The sequence below is a fragment of the Ornithorhynchus anatinus genome, chromosome 14 (assembly GCF_004115215.2).
Source record: "Ornithorhynchus anatinus isolate Pmale09 chromosome 14, mOrnAna1.pri.v4, whole genome shotgun sequence".
Lineage (NCBI taxonomy): Eukaryota > Metazoa > Chordata > Mammalia > Monotremata > Ornithorhynchidae > Ornithorhynchus > Ornithorhynchus anatinus.
The window spans coordinates 447,168-460,258 of NC_041741.1; the positions used below are offsets into that span (position 1 = coordinate 447,168).

The window sequence follows — 13,091 nt, forward strand, 5'->3', positions numbered from 1 at the left end:
CCATTTTACAGATGAGGGAACTGAGGCACAGAGAAGTGAAGTGACTTGCCCAGGGTCACACAACAGACAAGTGGCGGAGGTGGGATTAGAACCCGTGCTCTAACCACTAGACCATGCTGCTTTCTGAAACTGAGTGTTCACAGGTATCCCCAAGCCCCCTTCCCAGAGCTCAGATATTCTGGCCCCATCGTGGACCCCCGCCCACCACCCCCCCCGCCCCAGCATGGCTCTTTATCCGTCTCCTGATTTTCAGATCCACTTGGGTTCGTGCTTTTCATCTCTTCTGATGTTCTTCTAAGTGTCAGATCAATAGCCATCATTTTTTTGTGCATGTCCCCCCTTCCCCGCCCTGCCTTGAGGGCAAGATAACTAGTCTGTAAACTTGTTAGGGACAGGGAATACATCATACATTGTGGGAAGCAGCATGGCTCAGTGGAAAGAGCCTGGGCTTCGGAGTCAGAGGTCATGAGTTCAACTCCCGGCTCTGCCACTTGCCAGCTGTGTGACTGTGGGCAAGTCACTTCACTTCTCTGTGCCTCAGTTACCTCATCTGTAAAATGGGGATTAACTGTGAGCCTCACGTGGGACAACCTGATTACCCTGTATCTACCCCAGCCCTTAGAACAGTGCTCTGCACATAGTAAGTGCTTAACAAATACCAACATTATTATTATCTGCTAATTCCGTTGTGTCATGCTCTCCCAAATGCTTAGTACGATGCTTTGCGCCTAGTCGGCACTCAATAAATACCACTGATTGATCGATCAGGGTCCTTGGCTCCATCTGAGCCGGGGCTGGGGAGAACTGGGAGCGTCTGGATGTGGGTGGGCCGTGATGGCACGCCACATATCTCCATCTCCGCCACGCAGCAGCCTCCTTTGGGGACAAAAGTGTTTTGTTTCATCAGGGAGGGAGGGAGGCAGGCAGGAGGTCGGTCTGGCTCCCTCTCCAGATGCATGTCGACAGAAATCGGTTCTGCCGGGTTGAGCTCCTTTGACTCCATCGCCGCTTGGCTCCCCCACCGTGATTGCGGTTCTCTGCTGGCCAGCCTCCCGCCCCTGCTGAGCCCGAGGAGAGAGGGTCCCTTATGTTTGTGAAATCGAAGCTGCTCTGCAACCGTGCCCTCCCCTCCTTTCCCCTTCTCCTCGCCCCTCGCCCACGGCAGTACGAGTTGCCCGGGTGTGGGCCCCGAGGGGAAAGTGGCTCCTCGGGCAGCTTCTCTCCATGCCAGCCCAAAAGCTCCTTACGGGGGCTTGCTAGCTGAGGGGCTCGGAGCGCTAGGCTAGAGAAGGTCCCCACGGCGCCCCACTGGCCCTGCCCCCTTCGGGTAGCTTGAACTGAGAGACGGAGGGCAAGGAACGGTGACGTCTGTGATCATCCACACTTCCCTCCCTCTCCTCAGAGTGTTTCAGAGAAGGAAGGGATTGGATCATCCACTAACATTGTACTTTCTCAAGCACCGAGTACAGCTCCCTCTGTACAGCTTAATACAGTGCCCAGTACAGCTGTCTGCGCGCAGCAGGTGCCCAGTACAGCCTCTTCATGCAATGGGTGTTCAGTAAAGCCCTCTGCACACAGTAAGAATCCAGGAGAGGATTCTATATGCAGGAAGGGCACAATACAGTGGTCTGCCCATCGGTTCTAAATAAATATTGATGATGATGTTGGTGATCAGAACAGAGCAACCTACTTTTCTTAAAATGAAAAACATCCCTTGATCGTGAATGTCAGTGTCTCCCGGCTCCTGTCTAACCCAATCAGATTCCGCTTTATCCTGTGAGGGAAGGAGCCTCTTTGGAAGGGAAGGGTGGGGAGAAGGGCCCAGCTGCCTCCCCCGGGCAACCACAGGTGCCTTGGTTCCCTCCACTGCCACAGGGAACGCGGCTTCCAAACCCATCATGACGCCTCTCCGGTGGTGGGGCAGAGTTTTTGCTTTCCAGTCTGCTTGTCCTTACCCCCGTCACGGCTGGAGGGGATGGGATCATCTGACCAGAGAGAGGGGACTGACCCCGTGTCTCCTGCCCGTCCTCTTCACCCACCTGCTGGACCCTGGGGCTCGGCCACTCCCCCTCCGAGACCCGTCCTCTTCCCACTCAGCAAACTGCAAACCTGTGTCTGGGCCCAAGGAAGGTCTGGGTCTCGTTTTCCCTGGAGACTCTAAGCCAGCTTTCATTCCTGGGAGGTGGAGGACACTTCTGACTCCTTACAGACAGTTTCTTGAAGATGTTGTCACTCTTTCTTTCAGCTGTAACCTGGGGGCTGTGTGTGTTTATTCAACGCGCAGTTTTTAAATTCCAAGTACGAAGGACGGAGCAGACCAGGTCAGACTTGCTTCCTCCACCCTTGTAGACGGGTTGGGTAGAGCCATCCAAACCAGTGTGCCTCCATGGACACTTGCTAAGAAGGAGAAAGACCTCTAAACTGTAAACTCATTGCAGGTGAGGAATGTGTCTGTTATATTGTACTCTCCCAAGTTCTTAAGACAGTGCTCTGCATACAGTAAGCACTCAATTAATACGACTGACTGCCCGACTGACCCGATCTCTCCAGGGTCTGCCGCTGGACATTGTAACCTGCCGGGTTTTCCCGAATGGTGGGTTGTGGTTTGGAAAGTTGATGAGATTCGGAATGAACTGGGAGATGTTGATGTGGTTTCGCGATCCTGACTGCCAGCGACGTCTTCTGTCAACACCAGCGGTCACCACAGAAATCAGGAAAACAGCACCGCCACATCAGGTCCTCCGGGATCCGGCACTGTTCCAAAGGAACGGCCTGGAACGATAGGAAGATGATGAATCCAACCCATAGATCTTAAAGTTTCTCTGATCTCACAGGGAAGTCTTATCCGAAACCTGTGCCTAAGGGGATAGGATTATGGGGGTTATGTCATTGCCCGCTGGGCTGTCATGGAAGCCTAAATTTTCTTTTCCAAGGGCTATTAGAGCTCCAGAACACAGAAGTGACTCAAGTTGCTCATTGTCAGCCCGGGAGAAAAACCAAGTTTCTCCATTCCTGCAACAAGATATTCCAAGTCGTACTAAAAAAAAGGCAGTTCCTGAAATTATTATAAAGTGTGAACAGAATGTGGGGGACATGGAGGGACAGAGTCAACAGTGAAGGGTGGGGAGATGGGGGGAGACAAGGGAGATGGCAAGGGGCAGCACAGGTCGCCGAGTGGCAGGAATGACACCGAGGGGCCGGGGAATGGAAATGGCAAGGGTCCGAAGAACGCGATCAAGTAATGAGATTGACACTGCACTCTCCACTGAACAGGTGCGGTTCTCTGGCACACACGGTCTGGGAACAGTCTGTATGGTCTGTACAATCAGGTTAATGCTAGATTCAAACCTTCGGGTAACAGCAGTCCTAGCTAAGATGCGACTTAGAGCCTCCCAAGCCAGATTTAATGTTCCCACCCCAAGATGTCTGCGTGGGCGACATCCAGGCCATGGGCAACCGGCTGGGTCGGACTCTGCCCAAACTTCACTGCATCCTGGAAGATGGGGTTCTTGGCACCTCAGCTGAGTTGGAGGGGTTCGAGGCTGTTTCCAGTCTGCCCTGCTGTCTGCGTACCCTTACTCAAAGATGCTTCCTGTCGGATTATCTCTTCCCGGGATACCCCACCGGCCTCCTCACAGGCTGAGGATCAGACAGAACCGCTACCAGTTTCCTTCCCATTACACTCAAGGTCCCCGGTGCCATCAGGTGTCGGCCGGGAGTGGATGTTCCGAGATAGAATCATTCCCTGGGAAACACACCCTGTAAGGTAACCCCAGGTCATGGTGATGTGGGGCTGTGGCTGGCTGCAGTGGGCCATGGCGGGCTGGGGTTGGCCACGGTTTGCTCTGGTGGATGGCTGGGGTGGGTTGTGGCCGGCTGCGGTTGACTTTGCAGGGTTGGGGTTGCCCCCCAGAACTCGCTCAATCCTGCCTCCAAATTCTAGACTAGGGGCCTGAATCGCAGGCCACTTAGGGACATATTTCTTTAGGAAGCAGGGAAGACTCTGAACAGCAGTTCTTCTCTGTGTCTCATTCAGTAGCAAGCACTCTGTGTTTGTCCCAAGGCAAGTGTCTATATCGCTCCGCCAGGAGCTGACATCCAAAGGGTAATGGGCTGATAGAATAAGTACCCTGCTCTACAGCTCAAACCGGGTGCTCCTTGGCCTGTCCCAAACCAGCCACTCTCTGCAGCCAGAGAGGGGCCTTCCCTTAGCCAGGTGGGGGCTGGGGCAGCATCGATAAATCATTCAGAGGATTCATTTTTCCACCTAGTTAAATGTCACAAATTTCCTTGGCAATGGCATCCCATGGGGCTACCGTTTCCTCGGGGAGACAAAGGAGCTCCAGTGAAACTACAGTCTGTCCTAAATACATCCAGCATTTTCAGGAGGAAAAATACTTTCCCCTAAAATTGTATTTCTTTCACGCTCCCTTCCCCCTTTCTATTTTTTAAAGGTTTCCTGAGCTAGAAGACTTTAGGGTCTCTCTTCTCTCGAGAAGCGGGGAGCTCCTGCTTCACCTGTAGGCCCCATATTGAATCTTTTTGCTTCTTTTCTTAGGCAAAACCGTGTGTTTTCAGTAAGGAGGGTGGGAAAGCCTGGGGCTAGGATGGTGTCTTTGGAAGTGTTCCAAGGGTATGGATTGTATCTTGAGCCAGAGAAATGACAATCCCCACCATGTCCTAAATTTACCAGGTAGTGGCTCAATTCTATACTTCATTTTTCTAGGTCAGAAGACCCAGTTTCAGGTCTACCCTTCTACCCTCTACCCTCTACCTTCTACACTGCACCTTTCCCAGCTGATTCTGTGTTTTTCCTAAATGCCTGGATACACACCAGTGTCAGCCCGGTCCTTACAGAAGTCTGATCCCGGGAACCTCAAAGTGCTCCATCACAACACGGGACTGAATGTCTGCACAACGTCCAGATATAAAAAGGATGGACAAAGGGGTAAGGAGTAGATTGGTAGTAGGGAAGCAGCATGGCCTGGTGGATAGAGCATGGGCCTGGGTCAGAAGGACCTGGGTTCTAATCCCGGATCCACCACTTGCCTGCTGTGTGATCTTAGCAAGACACTTCACTTAATTATTATAATAATCATGGTATTTGTTATGTACTTACTATGTGCCAGGCACTGTACTAAGCACAGGGTGGATACAAGCAGATCGGGTTGGATACAGCCCCTATCTCACATGGGGCTCATAGTTTCAATCCCCATTTTTCAGATGAGGGAACTGAGGCACAGAGAAGTGAAGACACTTGCCCAAGGTCACACAGCAGACAAGTGAGAGAGCCGGGATTAGAACCCGGGAAGAAGACTGACATACTGCTGACAGAGACAAGCTTCAGACTAAACTGGAGAACTGTATCGCCATGATTCATTCAATAGTATTTTCCATAGTATTTATTGAGCGCTTACTATGTGCAGAGCACTGTACTAAGCGCTTGGAATGAACAAGTCGGCAACAGATAGAGACGGTCCCTGCCGTTTGACGGGCTTACAGTCTAATCGACGGGTTTACAGTCTAATCTAATTGATGATAATCAATCTTTTATTTGGCTGGTTGACTTGGACTTGCCCGGACGTGCCTCCGCTGACTTCTAGGGCAGATTCACCGACGTTACCTAGATGCCTTTAGTCACATTGGAGGGGAGAACAACGACCCCAGCGTTGAGGCTCTGGGCAGCAGGCTAGGGAAGGGGACTGTGTGGCATCGTGATACCCAAACTGCTCCCGGATAGAAAGAGAACAGGGAGAACTAACGAAAGAGTCAGAGTGAGTTCGAAAGTCATCATGAAGCCAGTGCCCGCTGGGAACCCCTGGGGCGGCCACTGATGACATCATCAATGGTGATCACTGAGCTCTTTCCATGTGCAGGGCACTGTACTAAACGATTGGGAGAGTACAGTACAACGGAGTCGGTAGCCGCGTTCACCGCACGCAATGAGCTTTCAAGCTAGAGGAGAATCAGCCTGGCGAACAGCAGTAAGCCGAGAGCCAACTCCCAAAATGGAGTCCTCACAAGAGTGGCCACCTCCGTGCCCTCCACCTGGTGACCGTCAGAACTCCCACCGACGGAAGGACACTTGCCTTCTCTCCAGCCAAGTTCCCTGCCCATCTCCCAGAGGGCACCGACGTGCGGAGTTAACGGCATCTGGAAATCCTTCGGCTTTCAGACGCTCCAAAGAAACACCCCGACTTTGTGTTTCCGGACACTTCAGTTCTTCGGCTGATGTTCCTTCCGACGCATTAGTCCTTGGTGTTTGGAAACATGTTTGGGGCAGTTGATGTTAGCGATTGCCTTTTGTTTTAATGGAAACTGTTGGTTACCTCTAAGGAAAGTATGATCTGCTTTGTCCCACTGAGCTGGGCGTCAGGGGGCGGGGGGGACGGGACGGGGGTAGACAAAGAGAGACCTCGCTCAGCTTTGTGAGCGTTCTGTCACCCACCAGACACTCCTTTTGTGTCGGGATGGGGCAGGGGATGTTATGAAACAAAACAAACAACATCCCCAAGTTCACCGGGATGGGGAAAAGGAGCTTAGTTCAATGACTTTGATGTCTTTAAAAGTTCAAGTAAGGATCTGCCTAGTTTCCTTGTGATCGACAAGCCCGTGCCTATATAGCGGAGCGGTTCAGAGCCCGGAGCAGACGGCGGAAACGTCTCCCCACACTCGTGTGGAAGCAGCGGTGGTGGCATCCTGACCCCTCAGTCTGACCCTCCCCAGCCCGAAGCGCGGCTCTACCTTCTCCGAGAGGACTCGTTCCCCGTACCGAGAGGTGAGTGATTCACTCCGGTCCAGTTCTGACCTTGGTCCCCTTCCCAGCGGGCGGCTTTCTTGGGGACAAACAGCAAATAGTCCATTCGGGAACCGATTCTGAAACTGAGGAAAGTGAATTTTCTCAAGAAAAAGTGTGTCCCAATGTAGATGCACTCGTAACCTTGATGCGTTGGGAACCTCAAACTTCAGGCAGTCGCTCCATTAATAGTATGAACTAAAGCCTCCTTTTTTTTAATGGTGTTTGTAAAGCGCTTACTGTGTGCAAGGCACTGTTGTAAGCACTGGGGTAGATACAAACTAATCAGGTTGGACACAGTCCCTGTCCAACATGGAGGCTCACAGTCTTAATCCAAATTTTACAGATGAGCTAAGTGAGAAGTGAAGTGACTTGTCCAAGGTCACACAGCAGGTAAGTGGCGGAGCCCGGATCGGAGGCTGTGACCTTCTGTCTCCCAGGCCTGTGCTGCCTCCTGGGTGCAGAGCACTGTGCCAAGTGCTTTGGAAAGCACTGGGGAGAGTAAAATTAGTAGACAACATCCCTCCCTGCCCTCGAGGAGCTTTCGGTCTTGTGCCCTAGGATCTTGAAATGAAAAGTGAAGAGGCTAAAACCCCCAGATAACACAGCTTCAACTGATGGCCAAGTCATAAGGTAGGCGACGGGGACATGGAGGTTGGGAGGAGGAAGGGAAGGAGAGAGGGAGAGACGGAGGGAAGTGGGAGTTCATCTCTCATGAAGCTTGCGTCCTTTTGGGTCTTATTAGTTAGGAAGCTGAGTCGGCATGTAGCCCAGAAGGACCCAAACCACAAGAGTGAACATTTGGATTCATGACTTGCTATTAGAACAGATAGAGTCACCTAAAACTGGATGGGTTGGAGCGGGTTTTGTCAATTACAGTACAGAGTGTAGTATCGAATACGTATTTCTCACGTCAGTAGAACAGTGGATCCTAGCAATATTTGGAAGTGAAAAGAAGTGTAAAGATTTTAAATATACCAACTACGGCTTCTTTCATACTTATAAAATGGCCTGTGCCTCCGTGTTAATTGTTCTACCCTGTCATGCAAAAGTGGGGTATTTTGCTTTGCTCCTGGTTACCGATCTCTTAAACAGCTTTTAATTGTGGTGGCATTTAATTCTCCCTCACTACATTCCTGCACTCCAGCTCGTATTCTTCATTCCTCTCAAGCTCTCTTCTCACGGCACCTCATGCGGCTCAACTCTTCCGTATCTCTGGAGGTCCCTCCCTGTTCAAATCTGCCACGCCATCTCCCTCGCACCTTCACTGGCCCCCGAGACCTACCTCTTCTTGGTGTCTTTCCCTCTTCATTTCACCCCACTGCTGTTTCCAGGTGCATGGCTCAGTGGAAAGAGCCCGGGCTTGGGAGCCAGAGGTCGTGGGTTCAAATCCCAGCTCTGCCTCTTGTCAGCTGTGTGACTGTGGGCAAGTCACTTCACTTCTCTGGGCCTCAGTTCCCTCATCTGTAAAATGGGGATGAAGACTGTGAGCCTCACGTGGGGCAACCTGATTACCCCGTATCTCCCCCAGCGCTTAGAACAGTGCTCTGCACATAGCAAGCGCTTAACAAATACCAACATTATTATTATTATTATTATCGACATTTTTCTCCTGCTCCCGGTGAACGTATTCACTTTGTGACTGTCCTGCCTCCCCGATTAGATGGTGATGGTAAGCGCTTGGAGGGCAGGGACCATCATTTAGTTTCATGATATTCCCTGAAGGGTGTAGTAGAAGGCTTTACACGCAGTAGGTGCCCAGCACAGCACTCTGCACACAATAGGTGCCCAGCTCAGTGCTCTGCACCCAGCGGGTGCCCAGCCCAATAATAATAATGTTGGTATTTGTTAAGTGCTTATGTGCAGAGCACTGTTCTAAGCGCTGGGGGAGATACAGGGTAGTCAGGTTGTCCCATGTGAGACTCACAGTCTTAATCTCCATTTTACAGATGAGGTCACTGAGGCACAGAGAAGTTGAGCGACTTGCCCACAGTCACCCAGCTGACAAGTGGCAGAGCGGGAACCCATGACCTCTGACTCCCAAGCCCGGGCTCTTTCCACTGAGCCACACTGCTTCTCTATGGCAGTGCCCAGCTTAGTACTTTAGAAGCAGCATGCCTTAGTGGATACAGCACAGGCCTGGGAGTCAGAAGAACCTGGGTTCTAGTCCCAGCTCTGCCATATGTCTGCTGCGTGACCTTAGGCAAGTCACTTCACCTCTCTGGGCCTCAGTTACCTCATCTCTAAAATGGGGATTAAGAGCGTGAGCTTCATGTGGGACAGGGACTGTGACCAATCTGATTAATTTGTAATCTACCCCAGCACACAGAACAGTGCTTAACAAGTACAATGATAGCAATAATTATTATTATTACGTAGTAGATGCTGGGTACACACACCAGGCACCCAGTACGGCATTCTGCACCCAGTAGGAACTCAGCACAGTACTATGTGCAGAGTAGGTTCCCAGCCTAGCACTCTGTGTACAGTAGGGACTCAGTAGATACTATCAAGTCGCCAAGGGAACTAATAATAATAATAATGTTGGTATTTGTTAAGCGCTTACTATGTGCAGAGCACTGTTCTACGCACTGGGGAAGATACAGGGTAATCGGGTTGTCCCACTTGAGGCTCACAGTTAATCCCCATTTTACAGATGAGGTAACTGAGGCACAGAGAAGTTAAGTGTCTTGCCCACGGTCACACAGCTGACGAGTGGCAGAGCTGGGATTCGAACCCATGACCTCTGGCTCCCAAGCCCGGGCTCCTTCCACCGAGCCACGCTGCTTCTACAAGTTGGTCCTTGGAGGGCAGAGTGAACATTTGCCTCTCCCTGGGTCAGAGCAAAACCCAAGGAATGGGGTCTCATATAAGGGGAATCCTGGGCACTCTGGGGGTGGGAGGGGGGGATCAGAATGGCCGGCGGGAGGGGATCTGCAGCAACCCGGTGCCTACTCTCGGGTGTCCGCCTGAATCCCCTGGGACAGGGCTAGTGTGTGAGGGGGCTTTACGCCACCCGTCTCCTGATAAAATACCCAGACCCTTCGACGGGTCCCATCGCCCGCCATCGGGTGACTGCCCGCTAACACCTTCCTGTCTGGCTTTCCTCGTGGAGATTCAGGATGAGGCTCCTGCCCGCCTTCCTCGGCGCAGCCCTGCTGCTCGCCCTGGTCCACGGAGTCCGTGCGCTCCCGGCCTCCGGGGTCCACCTCCGCACCTTCGTGGGCTGCGCCGTGCGCGAGTTCACCTTCCTGGCCCGGAAACCCGGCTGCCGGAGCCTGCGGGTCACCACCGACGCCTGCTGGGGACGCTGCGAGACGTGGGAGGTGAGTAGTCGGGGGCCCCTGCCTAGGACCTCATCGAACAGGGGCGGGGAGGGTCCTGGCCCTGGGGGGCGTCTCCCTGGAATCAGCCCCTTTCTTCTCAGGTGCCTCCCGCTCCTTGCACCACCCTGTTCTCTCTGTGCTCTTCGTGCGCCTTGCGCTTCTCGTGTGCTTCGTGCTTCTCGGGTGCCTCGTGCGCCGTATGCTCCTCGTGAGTCTCGTGCCTGTTCTCCTCATTTACCTCGTTCACCTCATGCGATCAGATTTGAAAAGCGCCTTTGAGGACCCAAAAGAGGCAAAGTCAGGATGCTGAACGTGCATAGGGCCGGAGCGGTCCGTGATTTTAATTGTTGGGCAGAGAAATTGTCCAGGAGGTCTCATTTGGGGTCCTGTCGGTCAGGCTTCCCTTTTCCCCAAACCCCCTGGGATCGGTAAGCATTCCGGCTCAAACAGGTCCCGGTCGCCCCCCGCCCGAGGAGCGGGCAGGCGGCGGCCCAGGATGGCCCGGCTTGACGCTTCCTCCGTGTATCGTCCCGCCGCCCAGATGCCCATTCTGGACCCACCGTACATCGAGGCCCACCACCGTGTCTGCACTTACAACGAGACCAAGCAGGCGACGGTGAAGCTGCCCGGCTGTGCCCCCGGCGTCGACCCCTTCTACACCTACCCCGTGGCCGTCCGCTGCGACTGTGGACCCTGCTCCACCGCCACCACTGAATGTGAGACCCCTTGAGACCCCGTGAGCCCCGCCCCCGGCCGGCTGGCCCGCTGGCCGGGGGGCCTGTCGTGCGGCCTCGGGGACGCCTACCCGCCGGCCCGCCGCCCCCAGCGGCGCACCCCCTTGCCTCCCCGGAGACGAGCACTGCCCCATGCCACGCGGCGCCTGGAAAATGCCCACGTACCCCCCGCCCCTGCTGCAGACATGTCCTCTGAATTCAGCTCCGATGCCCAACTCACCCTCAGGGCGAGTCAGAGGCCGGTGGTTTGGTTCCCACACGGGTGGCGACCCACCGCTCGGAAACCTCCCGCTCCCCACTACACGCACTGCCAGCGGGAGCGGGTCACTGATGTCATCCTCCGACCCCCAGGCTGGACTGAGCCTCGGGCCATCGCCACCCAGTAGCCACACTGGAGTAGCACACTGGGCTGGGGGGTGGTCAGTGGGCTCGGTGCCCAAACCTTCCACTGGCCACGTGGCTCTCTGGGCTCAGTTCACCCAGTCTCCCCGCAAAATGCTAGAGTGTGTGCCTGACCCATCCCTCAACTCCTTCCGCACTGGATGTGCCTCCTGATCAAAACCGTAATTTATTGGACTAGAACGCCGCCTCGTTTCGAAGGGTAAAAATAGCCCATCCTCAGTAGGTGAGACCCTCCCCGGGAGGCTCCCCGCCACATCCCACCTGCCGCCGCTGTGATCGGCAGGTGACCGGGCTCACTGAAACAGGTTCCGACGCCTCTCCGTCCACCAGGGTGCTTAAGCAAAGCGCTTCTCGGCGCTGGGAGCGGGTAGCAGCCACATTCCCACACCGTCGCCATCTTCGCATCTTTAATAAACTGGAAATCGATCCCAGCCGGGCAGGCGGTACCTTACTGAGTCGACTCGCGTGGCGTCGCCGAGGGCGGTATTGACCGTGGCGGTTCGCTCCCCCAAGCGTGAAGCAAACCCTTCCCGAGACATCTGGCCCCGGTGCTGGCACCCGACCTTGGTGGCAGACTCGCCCCCCGCCTTGCCCCCGTCCCCCGGCATGCTGAACCTCTCGTGCGGGGGAAGGTGTGCCGATGGGGCCGAAAGTGACCATTTGGAGGTTTCTTACGGCGAGATGGACGGGGAAAGGGTGCGGCGTGGGGGCTGGGCGGAGGCCCGCCCGGGCCAGCTCGGAAGGCCTCCTCGTGTAGGCATCGGGTGGCACGGGACGAGTTCCGATCCCGGCCAGTCGAGGGCTCTCAACACTGCGAGATAAACCAACGCTAGCGAGCAGCTCCGAGAGGGGGAAAGTGTCTTCTGTAATGTTCACTGACTGAACACGGCCAAGTTTTCTCCGCACTACGGTAGAGCTCTTAGCAATACTCCTGCTGAGGCCATGGTGAGGGTTCGGGAGCCCAGAGGAGAGACCCCTGCTTGACCTTTCCCCACCCCCCTCCCTAGCAGAGTGGCCTAGTGGAAAGAGCACCGGCCTGGAAATCAGGGAACCTGGGTTCCAAATCCCACCCTGCCACTACCCTGCTGTTTCACCTTGGGCAAATCACTTAATAATAATCATCATTTTGGTATCTGTTAGCGCTTACGACGTGCAGAGCACTGTTCTAAGCGCTGGGGTAGATACAGGGGAATGAGGTTGTCCCACTGAGGCTCACAGTCTTCATCCCCATTTTACAGATGAGGGAACTGAGGCACAGAGAAGTGAAGTTACTTGCCCACAGTCACACAGCTGACAAGGGGCAGAGTCGGGATTCGAACCCATGACCTGTGACTCCCAAGCCCGGGCTCTTTCCACTTAGCCACGCTGCTTCTCTTTTAACTTTTCTGCACCTCAGTTTCCTCATCCGTGGAATGGGGATTGAATGCCTGTTCTCCCTCCTTCTTAGATTGGGTGCCCCATGTGGGACTAGGTCCATCCTGATTATCTTGTATCTACTCCAGGGCTCAGTACAGCGCTATACGGTCCAGTTGTGGTGGTGTGCCGAGCAGGCTGGGTAACGAGATGACATCTTATGCGCCATTTTGCACAGATACGCTAAATTAGGCCTGACCCAAAGGGTTTCTCTGGGAGGACTCTGCCATCTCCACTCGCTGCAGAGGAACTGAGTTCCCCTCTTGGGCCCCCCTGTACACCGGCCCCAGGTCCAAGCTGCAGGGACCGAGACCGAGGGAAACGGGTCCCCGGTCCCACACGGCCTCCATTTCCGCAGGACAGCCTCCTGCCTGTGACCCGCAGCCCGTGGCCTGCCTGGGACCTCCCTTTTCCCCCCAA

At 54.3% G+C, this 13,091-nt stretch overlaps 1 protein-coding gene across 1 annotated transcript; it reads left to right on the plus strand.

Annotated features, from left to right (window-relative positions):
• Positions 1 to 9,918: 9,918 nt before the first annotated feature.
• GPHB5 (glycoprotein hormone subunit beta 5) lies at positions 9,919 to 10,852 on the plus strand. Its single transcript, XM_029079271.1, has 2 exons — positions 9,919 to 10,122; positions 10,664 to 10,852. The coding sequence occupies exons 1-2, from the start codon at positions 9,919 to 9,921 to the stop codon at positions 10,850 to 10,852; spliced, it is 393 nt and encodes a 130-aa protein (XP_028935104.1).
• The last annotated feature ends 2,239 nt before the right edge of the window (positions 10,853 to 13,091 follow it).

What these genes read in the sequence shown, in the direction of transcription:
- GPHB5 (XM_029079271.1), top strand. Translation starts at nt 9,919, where the DNA reads ATGAGGCTCCTGCCCGCCTTCCTCGGCGCAGCCCTGCTGCTCGCCCTG. An exon ending in GACGCTGCGAGACGTGGGAG is followed by an intron (nt 10,123 to 10,663) that starts GTGAGTAGTCGG and finishes CCCGCCGCCCAG; the next exon opens with ATGCCCATTCTGGACCCACC.